General features: G+C 50.2%; 1 protein-coding gene across 3 annotated transcripts in view; it reads right to left on the bottom strand.

The window, feature by feature from the left end:
• FYCO1 (FYVE and coiled-coil domain autophagy adaptor 1) overlaps window positions 1-15,868 on the bottom strand; it is a 73,100-nt gene that overhangs the window by 42,099 nt on the left and 15,133 nt on the right. For all 3 annotated transcript variants that reach the window (XM_055342806.1, XM_055342804.1, XM_055342805.1), the window contains exons 3-10: window positions 15,575-15,681; window positions 13,905-14,030; window positions 10,220-10,326; window positions 8,676-8,819; window positions 6,202-6,292; window positions 2,860-5,229; window positions 1,497-1,589; window positions 683-801 (exon numbers count right to left, since the gene is read on the bottom strand). In XM_055342806.1, the coding sequence (XP_055198781.1) occupies window positions 683-801; window positions 1,497-1,589; window positions 2,860-5,229; window positions 6,202-6,292; window positions 8,676-8,819; window positions 10,220-10,326; window positions 13,905-14,030; window positions 15,575-15,681 (3,157 nt within the window). The remainder of the gene's footprint in view (window positions 1-682; window positions 802-1,496; window positions 1,590-2,859; window positions 5,230-6,201; window positions 6,293-8,675; window positions 8,820-10,219; window positions 10,327-13,904; window positions 14,031-15,574; window positions 15,682-15,868) is intronic.

Raw genomic sequence — 15,868 nt, 5'->3', positions numbered from 1 at the left:
AGGTAATAATTCCATCCTCAAAGGACAGTCAGGAGGATAAAAGGGACAAATAGATGTGAAGTGTTTAAAACAGTGCCTGGCCCATTTGGGGCATTATTTAAGTGTTTGCTGTTATCATTAGCATTATTATATTCCAACTTCTATTTCATGTCAGTTCTTCTAAAGCAGAAACGTGTCCTGCCAGACATAGGAAACCAGCATCAAGAAAGGCTGAGCACATATAATGTTTGTCCTTCTCCGATTGACTTACTTCACTCAGCATAATACCCTCCAGTTCCATCCACGTTGAAGCAAATGGTGGGTATTTGAAACGAACTAGTGGTGGTGGAAGGGGAGGAGGGCAGGGGGTGGGGGTGAATGGGTGACAGGCACTGAGGGGGACACTTGACGGGATGAGCACTGGGTGTTACTCTGTATGTTGGTAAATTGAACACCAATAAAAAATAAATTTATTAAAAAAAAAAAAGAAAAGAAAGGCTGAGCAGCTGCCCGCAGGGGGCTGAAAGGCAGCGCACCTCCCCCGCCCGTGGCATGCTTCTGGCAAAGTGCCTTCCAAGTCCGTAGCTTTTCTTGCAAAAGGACTGTAATCTGCTATGGTGGCTGAGTTTTTAAATGACTGCACCAAACACCCCCTTCCCCGAAGCCTCGGCTGCCCACCGTGTAGGCAGATCACATCACTAACCTGTCCAAACTCTCACGCAGGGCGGCCCCCTCCTCGTCCTTCTTCTGCATGGCAGCCTGGCACTCGGAAAGGCGCTTTCTGGTGCTGCTCAGCTGCTCTCCCAGATCGGCCTGGGCAGCCTGGCACAGGACAGCGGAGAGAACACACTCAGGCAATGAGAGCCCGTGCCGCAGGCCATAAAAGGACTGGTGGGCTCTCTGCCCCACCTGGCTAGGTCACTTCTCGCTGGAGGGGGTTTTGTTTTAAGTTCAAGAGCCTGAGAACCTTTGTTCTGTATTTGTGGAATGTGATGCCACTCCTGTTTGTAATCCTATTGCTCAAGTATTAATTGCAACTGGCTGTGGAGGTTGAAGGGGCAGAGGGGATCAGAATCTTGGGGTAGGGGTGGAGGTCAGGTGGCAAGGAGTGGGGTTCCCTGGAGATGGTGATTGCAGCACCCACCTTGCGCCCCCTTGATTCTGGACCACCAACTCAGGGATGCCTACAGAAGCAGCTAGGAAGGACAACTCCATTTCCTTTCCACACAGCTGGCTGAGAAACACATCTGGCGGCTCCAGCCGGGTGTCCAGGAAGCAGAAGGGGCTGAGATGTGTACACTCAGGATGCCCACAGAGGTGATTGGATAGGAGCTTTGGCTTGGGAATTAGGAGTCTTGCACGCAGCCCTCCTAAAGGGTCCAGTGAAAACCAAAGCAGACCCTTCTCCCTGATAGGCCTGCACACCAGGGGTGGGGATGACTAGGCAGAGGTGGACATGCCAGTCCCCTCTAGCCAGGTGGGGCTGGCTGCAGACCAGCACACTTCCTGGGGCCTACCTTCAACCCCTCCACCGCCGCCTCAGAGGCCTGCAGCTGCTGGCCTCGCTCCTCCAGCTGGTCCCGGAGGCTCCTGCACTCTTCATTTGCAGTCTGGAGGTGATGAGAGAGGGCTCATGAAAGTAGGGTTGTTGCGTTGAGACCCCCCCACCAGCCCCATTCCCCCCATATGGGTAAAAACAAGCTACCCCTCTCTTTTTCACCAAATTCAATGAGCTTTGGGCTTCACTGGTGACATCTTTTCAAGTTTACTAAGAAACTTAGTTTGGTCCTCAAACCTAGGATTTAATCTCTGCAAGGAGACAAGTGCCCTATAAGCCATGTGGAGTAGCACAGGATGGGGGCCACAGTGCAGGAGCCTCCTCTGCAGAAATGCAATAATGGTGTCTGTGAGTGCACACAGACTACAGTGCAAGAGGGCAAGTGATAAGCTCTAGAAACCAAAGCCCCATGGCCATCCTGCTTGTGTTCTCCGCCTTAGCCACCCTTAACCCTTTTCCTTTGTGCAGCAGGTACCAAAGGCACATGGTACCCACTGTTCTCATAAGCCCGTCTACCTCAAGAGCTTTGCAAAAACGCACCGAGCCACTTTCCGCAACAGTGCCTGCCCTCAGGATGGCACCTGAAGGGATAGAAAACCTACAGATGGGACTTGCAGGCATGAGCTGTTGGTATCTGCAGTAGGTTCTACAAGCCAGGGCCAGAGCCTCAAACCCACAGGCCCAGAGGGGCTGGGCATGTACACGAACGAGTGTAAGGAAAGAACCAGGTGATCCGTGCCTCCTTAAAAGGGGCAGCCACTGCCCAGCTCCTGGTGACTTCTGTAGGGTGGGAATGAGGGTGTAGTCTTTACGATCTCCCGAGGTTTCAAAGGAAGCCCCCACACTGAATTTGTAAACATCTTGCTCTTTAAGTGCTGGCTACTGATTTTAAAAAGCCACTCTTGGGGATCCCTGGGTGGCTCAGCAATTTAGCGCCTGCCTTTGGCCCAAGGTGTGATCCTGGGGACCCGGGACTGAGTCCCACATCAGGCTCCCTGCAGGGAGCCTGCTTCTACCTCTGCCTCTGTCTCTCTCTCTCTGTGTCTCTCATGAATGAATAGATAAAAATCTTTAAAACAAAACAAAACAAAAAAGCCACTCTGTATGAGCGAAACCTGTCTGCAACCACCCTGAGTTTAGACTTCTGAGTATGGCATCGCTCCTGACATGAGCCCCTAATGTGTCCCTGTAGGGGGAAGGGTGCTGTACATTCTTAGGTTCTCACATGCCACGTGGCTGAGGGCACATCCTATCCTCTCTGGACCCATTGGGCCCTACCACAGGAGATCCCCGCAACCCAAGGGGGTCAAGGCAAGGACTACCTTCAGTCGGCTCTGGTGGTCCATGATCTCGGTGCTCAGCTGGAACTTGAGAGCATTGAATTCCTCGTGCGCGGTCTCCTGGAGGCTCTGGGCCTGCTGCTCAGCCTGAGCCAGCTGGGCCTGGAGGGTGGGCAGGGAGCGGGCCACCTCCTCGGCCACCTTCAGCCTCTCCTGCAAGCTGTCCCTCTCTCGCTGCAGTCCTGCCACTTGCTGTTCCAGGCCCTCTCGCTCCCTCGAGGCCACCTCTTTGGCGTCATGGAGCTCCTGGACGGCACGGGCCAGGGCCACCTCTGTCTGTTTTTCCACAAGCTGAGAGCAGATACGGACGCCTGGCTCGTCCATGACCATGCTGGCCCTGGACAGCTGCTCCTGCGGCTCGGCATGTTCCAGCTGAGCCTCCAGGGTGCCGTGTTCTGCCTGGGACTGCTCCTCCTCAGCCCTCTCCTCCCGCGGTGCCCCTTCACACTCTAAGCACTGCAGGGGCTCTGGACCGTGGGCTCTCCTGAGGGCTTCGTTCTGCTCCTTCAGCTGCTGCACGAGGGCCCTGTGCTCCCTCAGAGCGGCCTCAGCCACGCTCAACTGGCTCTGAACCCTCTCCTGGTCATTCAGGGCTGCCTGGAGCTTGGCCTGAAGGTCCATCACCCCAGCCGGCAGGTGCCCAGCCTCCCCCTGCTGGGTCTCTGCCAGGGCCTGACACGGGGCCAGCTGGGCTGCTGGCTCCTGGGGTGCACTGTCTTTGGGTGGGCCGAGCCCCTGTGGGCCTTTCTCTGTCGTGAGGCTTTCGATCAGCTGAGTCTGCTGGTGGCACTGGCTCTCAAGAGCCCTGAGCTCCCTCTCCCGGGCCTCTGCTAGCTGCCGGCACCTCTCCACCTCCTCCTGCAGCTGCAAGCACTCAGCCTCCTTGCTTTGCAGGGCGGCCTGCTTCTCTGCCACGTGGGCCCTCATGGTCTCCTTGGCCTTCCTCACAGCTAGGAGGCTTGCCTCCATCTGGTCACCCATGTGCCGGATGCTGGCCTGCTCAGACTCCAGGGAGGCCAGGGAGCCCCGGATGGCTGTCTCCCGCTGCTGCAGGGCCTGGTAATCAGCCTGCAGGGCCTGCAGCTTGCCCTCAAGCAGCCTGTTGGTCTCACGCACATTCTGCAGCTCCTTCTCCAGCTCCTTGTTGGCCTGCTGGAGCTCCTTCTCCTGACCGCTGCCTCGCATCTGGGTATCACCTGTCTGTCCCCCCTGTGGGCTTCTTGGCTCCTCCTCTGGCTGTGGGGTGGGATCTGGGAGGCCCGGGGCCTCAAACTTCTCACCAGCCAGGGGCAGACCTGCGCCTGGCTGCCCGGCAAGCTGCTCCAGCATCCCCACCTTCTGGCTGAAGTGGTCTTTGTCACGGATGAGCTGCTTCCTCTGCTCCTCTAGGTCACTCACATGCTGGCTCAGCTGTGCCAGCTGGGTCTCCTGGAGCTGGAGCTGCCGTGCCAGGGACCTGGCCTCCTGCTCCAGCAGCTCCTTCTCCTCCCGCCACTGCCGCTCCTCCTGCCTTACCTCTGCCAGCTCCTTCTCCAGGGAACTCAAGTGGGCGAGAGAATCCTGCAGCTGTTGCTGGAGCTGGGCTGCCTCCTGCCCCTTCCCAGACAGCTCCTCCCGGAGCGGGGCCATTTCTTTCAGCAGGTGCTCCAGGCTGGCTCGGGCCTCCTCCTTTAGCTGCAGCTGCTTGGCCAGCTGCTCCAGCTGGGCACTCTGCTGCCTGTTGAGCTCCTGGACCTCAGTGCTCTCTCTTTCCAGGGCTCCAAGCTTCTCCTGCAGCTCCTGGACTGCCAGGGCCGAGTCCTTGGGGAGGAGCTCTTGCTGCCCCTGTGTGTCCAGTGCCATATCTGCCTTCTGCTCAGCTGTGCCTGGCTGCTTGGGGACATTAGCTAAATGCTGGCTCCTCCCGCCCAGCGAGTCCCGTGTAGCCTCAAGCTCCTGTGCCAGAGGCTGCAGCATGGACTCCAGCCGCCGCAGGGCTGAGTGGTAATCCTCCTCCTTCTCTGCTGCCCCCAGCTCCAGGGCTTGCAGACACTTCTGGAGCTCCTTCACGGTGCTCTGGGTCGCCTGGGTGATCTCCCACTGCTTCTGGAGCTCGGCCATCATGTGAGTGAGGCGGGCGTTGTCCTCAGCAGCGGTGCGCCCCCGCTCCCTCTCCATCTGCAGCTTCTCTTCCTGCAGCCTGACAGCTGCCCTCAGCTCCTGGTTCTCTCTGTCCAGCTGTTGCATTTGCTCTTGCAGTTGCTTTTCCCGTACTTCCAGCTGATCCAGCTCCAGCCGCATCTCATCAAAGCCCTCCAGTGCCTCGTTGTTTAAGGGGCTGCTCACGTCAAACCCAGAGGCCATCTCCTGAGTCTGGGGAGGAGAAACAAAACACAAAGTGGCTCTTGGATAGAAACTGCATGGCCACCGGGAGAAGCTTTAGTCAGAAGTCAGAATACAGTAAGGAGAGGGCCTGAGACTAGTCTCCTGAGCTACTTAAAAGGCTAGAAGCACTTTGCTGGAAGCATCTGTCAAAGGAGATCAGAGCACATCCCAGAACCATGATGCCATACACATGAGCTCTCCCAGGTTCTCAGAACCCGCATGTCCCATCCAGCCTCCTACAGCTTTGGGAGCATAATGGACATTGGTGCTTAGATTCATGAAGTTAAATTTAAACCACTGTTCACCACTGCACTGCACCTACAACTCCTATTGCGGTGTGATCACAAAAAAGGGATCAAGCTCAATTTATCCTCCACTCTTAATGCTTCTATTTGTTTTTATGTTGTTTTATTTTTATTTTTTCTTGATTAGCTGCACTGTTCTTTCCTATAAAACTATATGCAGCTATGATACACTCACGTTTTAACACAATTAAGAAAATTAACCCCACCCATGAACATTTATGGAGCACTTACTTGCTGATATCAAGCCCTCAAGTGCTTCTTCACTCAATCTGCACCATCACCTTCTGAGCTAGAATGACTTTTATGAGCCCCATTTTCTGGATGAGAGAGCCGAAGTTCTGAGAAGGTGAGTGGTCTGCCCAGGGTCACACAACTGGTGGGTGATAGTCAGCTTTTGACTCAACTGCTTTTAACCCAAGTGACAACTTCCTTCCTTCAAAATACTTGAAAAGCTTCGAACGGAATTTAATTTTTAAAAGATTTAAATTCTATTGCATTTTAAACACCTGGACTCTAGGAAACAAATGGGTATAACAGAGGATTTATATGACTCTAGTTAGAACAAAAGGTGTCTGAGAACATCTGAGCTGCAAGCGGCAAGGGCACACCCTGGTTGATACTGTAGTGGCGATGTCCTGGGGCTTTCTGGCATTACCTGCAGGTAGCTGCTCACCAAACTGCTCATGCTGGAGCTTCGGCTGGGGGCTTTCCACAGGTAAGCAGAAGAGCCAGTGGCCAGTGTCCTCCTGCGGGGCCACAGAACAGACAAGCCTGTCTCAGAGCAGGAAACACACACACACACAACCGCGTTCACACGCACCAAGGGCTTGGTTATCACAGGTCACCTGGGTGGTGACAGGGGGCATGGCCCTCCCAGAGAGAGCATAAAAAGGCTCATAACCAATGGGTACTTTTACACCTGTTTGCAGCTGACGGGCTCCACTGCCAAGTTTACATGTAAGGCCTTTCCACCTGCTGCCAAAGAAGAACTGAGCGGACATATTATTTCCCAATTAGGGGTTTAAATTTTCCTTAAACCTTTGGTGCCTGTCACGGTCTGTCTGCTAGTGAGGGAAAAGTAGCCATCAGTCTGATATGTGAAGGTGGCACTATGCTTGGGTACAGCACTGTGGCAGCGAAGGAAGTAGTGCACCACAGGGAAGCAGATAAAATGGGGTTTAGTTGTACAACGGAATGCTCCGCACCGCAGGGTAGCAATATTTTTTTAATGAAAGGCCAGACAGGACATATCTTACGCTTGTCAGCCTTATGGTCTCTGTCACAACAACTCATACTACAGTGGCAGCATGAGAGCAGCCAGAGACAAATGTAAATGGGCAAAGCTATGTGACCCCTTCCTTCCCTCGCCCTGTGGGCTATGGCTGGTCAACCCACAGGCTACAGCTATAGAAATCCATGGACAAACACGGGTAAAAATCTCTAAAACATGAAACGACAAAAGCAAGTTACAAAAGGATAGCTACTTATGATTCAATATATGCCAAACTTATAAATACATAAAACAAAACTATACATCTATAACGTATTTATGGATACGCACATAGTAAAACACAAAAATATTTGGAAATGAGCGGTGTCAACTATAAGGCTGTGATTACTTCTAGATGGGAACTAAACAGCATGAGAGTAGCGTGAGGCCTTATTTGGATCTGTAATCTTTTATTTCCTAAACAAATGGTATCAGACATAACAACAGCCAAAAACGAAACAAAACACCAACCCAAAAGAACCAGCTTGAAGGGGCATCTGCTGGCCAAATATGAACAGTTTAGGTCTCAAAAGAAATTATTACAGTGACAGATTATAACCCACTGACCAAAATAAGAACCCATGAGTCAACTCTGCTATAATGAATAAGTAAAGAAATAAATACATAAGGGCCCTCGCTGGCTCAGTTAGCAGAGCATGCAATTCTTGATCTCGGGGTTGTGAATTCAAGCCTCACATTGGGTACAGAGCTCACAAAAATACATACATACATAATAAGGAAAAAACGAGGTAACAACCTAATCTTAAAGTGTCTTCCCATAAAAACATACTGATTACAAAGCAAGAGACAGCAACTTTATAGAAATCTGGCAAATGCCACCTTAACCTAATGGTCATGGTCAACAACCCTGGTAATGAAACAAATCAACATCAAGTGTCTCCGGACATAATGTGCTGAGGATGACACAACATCTGGGTACTCCTCCCAGAAATGTTTATCCTGAATATAACAATGGGGAAATGTTAGACAAACTCCCATGAAGGAACATTTTACAAAGTAACTGGCCAATGCTTTTCAAAAATATCTACACTGTGAAAGACAAAGAATGAGAAACTGTTCCAAATTCAAGGAGACCAGAAAGACATGGCATTAACTACAGCATGTGTTCCTAGGCTGGCTCCTGGATTATAAAAGACGTTATTGGGATAATTCTTAAAATCTGAATGGGGCTGTACGACGGTGGCATTGTATCCATGTTAATTTCCTGATCTTAAAAATTGCCCTGCGATTATACATAAGAGGGTGTCCTTGACTTGAGGAAGTACACAGTATACATGTGCACATGTGCAAGCCCTCTCCCTCTCTCTCCCTCTCTCTCAAAAAAAAAAAAATGCTGGACAGGAGTTAAACTTGAGTCTGGCACCCTGGCTGTGCTGGGTGGCTGTCGGGAAGTCCCCCATTGTCTGAGCCTGTCCCCTCTCACTTCCCTCCTGGTGGCAGGTGAGCGTGCTTTCCCAGCAACTCTTCCGTGGGTGAGCTGTAGTTCCCTCTCTATTGCCTGTAAGGCCTCTATGGTAACCCTGCAAGAACACAACCAGGAAAAAGCCCACCAGGTCCCTGGCTGGACCCAGTTAAGTCCCTTAACACACTCAAAAACCTCAGGTTTTGCATATGCATCTCCACTGACTCATACCAGCTGGCTGATTAGGAGAGTTAAGAGAGTTTCGGGTTGGAGCCGTCAGATGTTATCGTTGGTCAGGACTCACCAGTGTCTAGAAAATTAGCAGGCAGAAATGCTGCAAGGCTTTATGTAATTTACTGAGTGACTGAACTTCAACCTTCAGAACTTCAAACATTTCTTTCCCCTGTCTTTTCCCCCAAGCAATTCCTCAAAATACCTGGCAAAGGTGGGCCAGGCGGCGTCCAAGTCATAGCCTCTCGATGCTAGGTCAAACTGAACCTCGGTCAACTCGTAGAGCTGGCCCACAATGTCGGAGCTCAGCTTCGGTTTCAGGAAGGGGCTTCTCGCATAGTACCAGTCACTGCAGGAAAGGGATTGATGACAAACATAATAAAGATATGGAAAGAGTAAATTTGATATGGCTGTGCCTTATCAAATTCTAACTTCGGTTACCAATGAGTTAAATTCAGACAGGCAGGTGCGCACACACCCACCCACCCACCCCAATTTGATTTTCACCAGAAGAGCACTCAACTCTCAAATAAATTTGCTCTTCTTCAAGGAAATCACTGAAATGAACTAAATGCTCATTCATCTCTTGTTTACATCATATCTAGTCCCCAAAAAGGAGACAAGAAAACTTAAGTCTCAATTATTTGCCAGGAAAGGGGCAGTTATAGGGGCCAGCACCCCTTCTGTTCTTTCTAGAGGATTCAATACAGGATGCTGAGCTCGTGGCTAAGTTCTGTCCAGACACCAATTTTAAAGCCAAGAAGCAAAACAGCTGCACTACGAGGTGCCAGTTGTTGCACTCCACATGAAGCAGCAAGAATTAAGAGAGGTAACACTGCTAAGTATAAAGAGCTACTTGGCTGGTGCCTGTGAAATGCGGCATGCTGGAAGTCAAGCTGCTTGTGACAGTTCTCACCATACATCTAGAATAAAATAACCTTCAGATCAAATGTGCGAAAGTTCTCAACTCACAAGAATCCAGAGTCTGTCACACGTAAGAGGAATAGGTCTTTATGCAAATCAATTTTACAGGTGACAAAATGAAACATGGTATTTTCTACCCCAGTTTTTTGTTTTTTAACTCCACAAGTGATTTTTTGTTTAACTGGAAGACTCTCTAGGGAGAGGGGAGGCAGCACTGGAAAAGGGGGCTGGGGAACCCAAAGAGGTTCAGCTGATAGGGGCCTGAGCTGCAGCTCCTCTTGGGACACCCTGTTTCCATGCTTGGTCCCTTTCCCTGCCCAGACATTAGCACCAGCCCCACAAAGGCTGACCCCACCAATGACCTGGGCTCCAATCTGGCTGCCTGCGACAATGTCCACCAAGCCCAGACACACCCAGCAGGCATCGACTCGGGGTCTCAGGTGAGGCCCTGGCCTTAGAGATGTTAAAAACCCCACAGCTGATTCTGCTGAGGAGGCCAAGGCTCTGCAGCCATTGGCTCCAGGTGGCCAGGGAGGCCTATCCACACGAGGGCTGGCATCGAGGGTATGCCACCTGCTAGGGAAGACCAGTGGGCAGCAGATCTCAGAGACCTGGATCCAAGCTCCTGCTTTGTGACCAAGCATCAGTGGGGCCTCAAGAAAGGCACTCGGCCCCTCTGAGCTTCATCTCTTTACCTGTGAACATGCAGTGCCACCGCCCCAAGTGCACCGGGGACTGCTATGGGGCTCCCCTGTGGGGTGCTCCCTGGTACTGATGTGGGCACCCGAGTTCACAGGGGAAACTCCAGCATCGCCATGCATTTACCTGGTCACCTTGGTGTTCATGAAGCACTGCTGTAAGGTGTCTGCCAACCTCTGGTGCATCAAGGAGTAGCGAATGAATGCCCTTCCTTTTCCCAAAGATGTTCGGAGCTGGAAAAAGTAGATGATATTGGAACAAAGACCTGTTGGCCTAACTCCAAGTATAGCCCTGGCCTCATGTCGGCTCACAGGGTGAGGCCTAAAGCAGGCTGACTTCTTGCAGTCCGCCATTTGAGAATAGTCTGTAGACTCTAGTGAACATGTCAGGGGAGATCTGTTCACAAGAGGCTCAGACACATCTGTGGGTGCTCCAGGAATGTCACCCTCCTTACCCTGCTCCATCAGAAGCACTGGATTTTGAGTCACATGTGAAACTGATTTAATTTGGAATATTTAGAGTAAAACTTGGCAGGTAAAAGAAGGGCTCCTCACACCAGAAGTGAGCTTGAGCAAGAGATGGTCTCAGTCTGGCTAATGTCTGGGCTTATGTCTGAGGTGCTGGGAGAAGAGGCATAGGGGAAGAGGCCAGGGGCTTGGCTGGACCCCCTGTGCAAGAGGGGTGTGAGGGAACCAAAAGGCAGGGATGCAATCAGGGGGACTTTTAAGAAGTTCTGATGGATGATGTATGAGGGCCTTCTCAGTATTCTCATAAAATCTGTTATGTGTCCATCCTTTCCTGGTTGGATTTAAGATATACCAGCTCACTGTGCCTAGTTAGATAGTACCTAGGGGGTGAGAGAGAGCAGGGTGTCGCTAGATGGCCTGGTCACACCAGGGTAGAAAAAAAATGCGGGTGGTTCTGTTTCAGGAAGTCTGAGCTGGACAACACAGGAGGGTCTAGGTGCAGGGCTGCCATTAAAACCTCACCCCCACTGTGCCAAAACATGGCTTCTAAAGAGATTTCTGGATGCTTCTTGGGAGGGAGGCGGGGTGTGCTGGCCAGAGACACCCCCCTGAGACTGCCAAAGCAGGGCTCTGCTGGCTAGGGGCACACACAACCAGCTTGCCAAACAGGATTCATTCTCAATTTTTCAGCCCCAGAGGGTCAAGATCAGGGGGCAGGAATTCAAAACCTCTCAACCTACCAGCTCTGTCAGGTTCAGAGTCTGGGTCAGATGAGTTAAAGAGCCATACTCTTCTCAGCCCTTCAAAGGTTAGAAATGTTTTAAGTTGATAGTGGGGCCCCGGGGACAGATGGTCCTAACACCCCATATTATCAAGAAACCAATCATGGCACTGGACTAAGACAGGAAACGTGTGGTACAGCCTTAAGCATTGACCTATTAGTGAAGGTGTAAACATCCCAGCATATAGCACCTTTCAGCTCAGAGCTGTAGGTCTTCCTACTGCTGACTCAAGGAAATGATACTACAGCAGAAGGTCGCTCTAAAAAATAAAAAGGTGTGAAATGTCATGAAGTAGAATGGTTGTAAGCCATCTGTGTGTGTGCTTTCTGAGTCCAGGTCATGGTCAGGATACCTAGAAGTGAAGGTGGGTGGCAGCCTGACAAACTGGCTTTATAAAAACCACCGTAGCATGTCTGAGATAGCTGGTCATGACAGATGCCCAGGGGAGGATCGTGATGACAGCCCCAAATCCAAAAAGTTTTTCCATTGATAAGTGAGGGCAAACGGGGTAGTCAGTGATGACACCCAGAAAACTCAGGGCAGCCCAGAACAGCTGAACAAGGCATTGTGAAGCCAAGTGTGTTGGTCAGATGGACACATCCACAAATAGGCCCTGCAGAATGTAATAAGAACCTCACAAGACAGCCCATGTCCATGAGCTCCCAAGGGATGAGCATATCCTTATGAGCAAAATGGCCACTGTAACAGCATTTTGAACATTAAGACTTTTTCAGTGACAAATATTTGAAGCTATATTTTTAATCAGTCTTATTAATCAACTTGATTTTATTTATGTATATATAAATGGAGCTATTTATTTTAAGAGGTATCTTGAAACATCCTTTAGGGAGACAAACAATAGTTCTCTTGTACTGTGAGTGAAAACACTGCCCAGCTTTTTAATTTTTTATGTTCTGAAATCATGGGTCTAGGTTCGTGACCTAACTCCTTAAATGTTTAGCATCTGGCCCAAACTCATCTGCAATATTCCAGGAAGCTATCCAATGGCAGCAAAGGGCAGGAAGTCTGCAGGGTGCACGAGAGTGGATTCTGCTTCCAGGCAGGCCACTGTGCTGACAGCCCGACGCCAAGCTGCACCCTGGTTCAGACCCTGTTGAGGATCTGGAGGGGAAGACGCGCAGCTTTGGCTGAGCTTATTCTGAACCTCTAGAAGTGGCTGATTATGGCTTTAGACTATTTTAGCCCAAAAGGTTGCCTCCCACCCCAAGAGGGCCTGAGGGGCCCAGCAATGCTTCTTATCCATTAGCTTTTGCTTTCTGGCTTGGCAGCCTGGACAACACTTGATCATTACAGTTAAGCCAGCATCTCCATGGCCCAATGCCACTCCAAGCCATTCCACCCAAGGGCGCCCCGGAGAGCAGAGCCTTCAAAAGGGAAGAGACAACTGGAGCCCTTGGAAAGCAGAGCCCATGTATCCACTGGGAAACCAGCAATATCTGTGCAAGCAGGGGATGCTTTCTGCTTTGAGAAGTCAGTTTCCCTGGCCTTGGACTGTCTAAAGATTTGCCCATTACCCAAAAAGTAGATTTAAGCATTTTGTAACCCTGGGCCATGAGGACTAAGTTAAACTTATTTCCAGACTTCAGTTGTCTGAAGCCATAAAGTCAAAGGCCTTTGTTGCTTTCAGGAGTGGAAGACAGCACAGTGATACCAAGAACTTCTTCCAGGCTTTTGGAGAGGAGACAATGAGATCCCTCTCCAGGTTTCTTCTCTTTTTTTTTTTTTTTCAAGATTCTATTTATTTATTCATCACACACACACACACACACACACACACACACACAGATAGAGACAGAGAGAGAGAGAGAGGCAGAGACACAGGCAGAGGGAGAAGCAGGCTCCATGCAGGGAGCCCGATGTGGGACTCGATCCCGCGTCTCAAGGACCATGCCCTGGGCTGAAGGCGGCGCTATACTGCTGAGCCACCCGGGCTGCTCCTTCTAGGTTTCTGACACATCAAAATGCTTTATACCAGGGACCCAACCATCCCACCAGGCAAGATCTCATAAGACTGTGGTGCTGCTTGGACGTTAAAGAAATCCAAGCAGCAAACTCTTCACAGCCAAGGTCTTTCCTCAATTTCTCAGATGTCAGAGGGTGGAAAATGCTTGGCCCTTACTGCCAGTGCATCAAATGCTGTCATTCTCTGTAAGAAGAAACCCATCTGGCTCCAGCAGGTAGGGAGTGGGAAGAGATCTCAGAGCACCTGACTCTGTGGACTCTGTGGGTGGCTGGCCAAGGAGCATGGCTGCTGGCTTTAAAATGACTCTAGACATACTGATGAGATACCGAGAAGAAAGATGAAATGTAGAACCCCTATAGGCTTCCCACCTCAAATCTAGGGGTTTACTCACTCCTGAGTGTGCATGGTTCTTCACTGCCAGAGGTACTAGGCTGGAGTAGGGAAGGAGGCGGGGAAGGGAGAGGTTTCATCAGCCTTCCACCCCCACCTCCTCATGGGGCTGTCTGAAGCAGAGGTCCAGGCAAGAGATGCTTAAGGCAGTGAGAGGAAGGTGTGAGGTCCTTGGCTGCTCTGCTTACCTCAGGAATCGACTTGACAAATCGGATCCCATCATTGGCTCCTTTCACCTTGGCCAGGCAGGCACAGAAGTAATCCCAGTAGTCCTTCCTATTGCCCAGAAGGGTAGCCTTCTCCTTCTGATCGAACTGCAGAGAGAAAGGGACAGAGAGAAGAGGACCAGACTTGCAGCTGTTCATCCTGCCATTTAAATGATCAATAACAGCAACAGCTTCCTAGCCACCCAATCCTGGACAAGGCCCTTTATTGGCACCATTTTTACTGACTGGCAAATGTGGGTGTTTCAACCCCCAATTTACAGATGAGGGGACTGAGGCTGGGAGGGATTACGTAGCTGGCTTGGGGTCACACAGCTAGTGGAATTCAGGAGTAACAGCCCCCAGAAAGACTATCCCTTGAAAGGATCTCTGTGCATTGAACTGGGTGGAAGACCACCAAAGGGGCTGTTCACACAGGATGGAGACAACCAAGAGAAAAGTCTTGAGAGCACCACAAAGACTGTTAACTTGGTCTCAGCTTAGCAAAATGAGTTTGTGACATCCTACCCTGGCTACTCAACTCAAGTTTTAACACTTGTTTAATATCTATGTAATAAATTCAAATTAATGCCAACCATGAGTCATTTCAAATCCAAAACCAAAATGGGCTGACTAAAAACAAAAAAAAAAGTCCACAAATCATTTCCTAGTGTAAAACAGAAGTAACTGGAAAGGTGTGTGAAAGATGAGTCTCTCAACACATTGGGGCATTGTCTCCAGCAGGTGCTCATTCCCTAGCTGGACCTTACTGGGATGTGACGTTGCAAACTGAAGGTGTTCAGAAGGATAAAGGTGTGTCTTTCTACTATGTAATATTTTACAGTGTTTTTTCTGGTCATGGAAGTCAGATACGTATACTGTGAGAAAATGTGGATAAAATGAAAGATGGAAAAAATGCTAATGCCTAATACCTGCTCTCTAAGATAACTTGTTAACATTTTAGTCTGTTTCCTCCCTGCCTCCTGTGATTGTATTCTTCCACATCTGTAGAGTTCTGTAGATCTGTGCTTCTCGAACCAAACATACATAAGCATTATACTGTGCGCATGCTGAAAAAAAAAACTTCCTGGGCTGATCTCAAGAGATCCTGATTCAGCAGGTCAGGATGGACACCGAGAATACATTTTTCACCTGCTCCCAGGTGATGCTTTTGCTACTGGTCTGCAGACTCCACTTTGAGCAGCAAGGCTCTAAAACTGGGGCTTCTGGATAATCTTCAGAGGGTCCACACATTCCTGAAGAATGGGTGATTGGGTGTGTATGCATATGCGTGTCTGTTTGGGGAGAGATCTCACTTACAGCTGCTACAAGACTCTCAGAGGGATATGTGGCTGCCCCAAAGTTAAGATCCCCACTATCCAGTGACCTTGTGAACTGCCTTAGGATGACCTAAATCTCTAAAGAATGTTCTTGATGCCCACAGCCTTCCTAAGGGGCAATGCTCTGATTCTCCAAGGGCTCACACTTGGAGGCTCAAGCTCCAAGCAATGGGGGACTGCTCTGACCTTCTGTCTAAAGCAGGAGGGCCTAATGGCTCCTCGGAGCTGTCTGAACCACATCCTGAATGCTGATGAATCACCGAGAGGAAAACAAGAGAACAGAGCAGTAATCAATGCAGTACAAGAGTCACTTACTTGCAGGAGATACTCAAGTTTGTAAGAAAATTTATGCAGGCTGGTGCTGTCGTCCGTAATGGGCTCCCCTGCTTCTTTGAATTCTTTGCTCAGCTCTGTCACAGCATCTTTAAGACAACAAACAGGAACACGTAACTGGCCTCAGAGAGAGAAACAGAACCATCCTGGGAAGCACGAGGAGTAAGTAGTCAATGATGGCAGAGCCCCTGGGAAGCAGAAAGTGGTGTGTAACCCTGGAAGGAGGAATGCTAACTCTAAAGGCAGTCCACAGGGCCCACAGGTACTCTACAAGCG

This window comes from Nyctereutes procyonoides, unplaced genomic scaffold (genome assembly GCF_905146905.1).
Source record: "Nyctereutes procyonoides isolate TBG_1078 unplaced genomic scaffold, NYPRO_anot_genome, whole genome shotgun sequence".
Taxonomy (NCBI): Eukaryota; Metazoa; Chordata; class Mammalia; order Carnivora; family Canidae; genus Nyctereutes; species Nyctereutes procyonoides.
The sequence above is the reverse complement of the archived record's forward strand: the minus strand, read 5'-3'. Positions and strand labels throughout refer to the sequence as shown.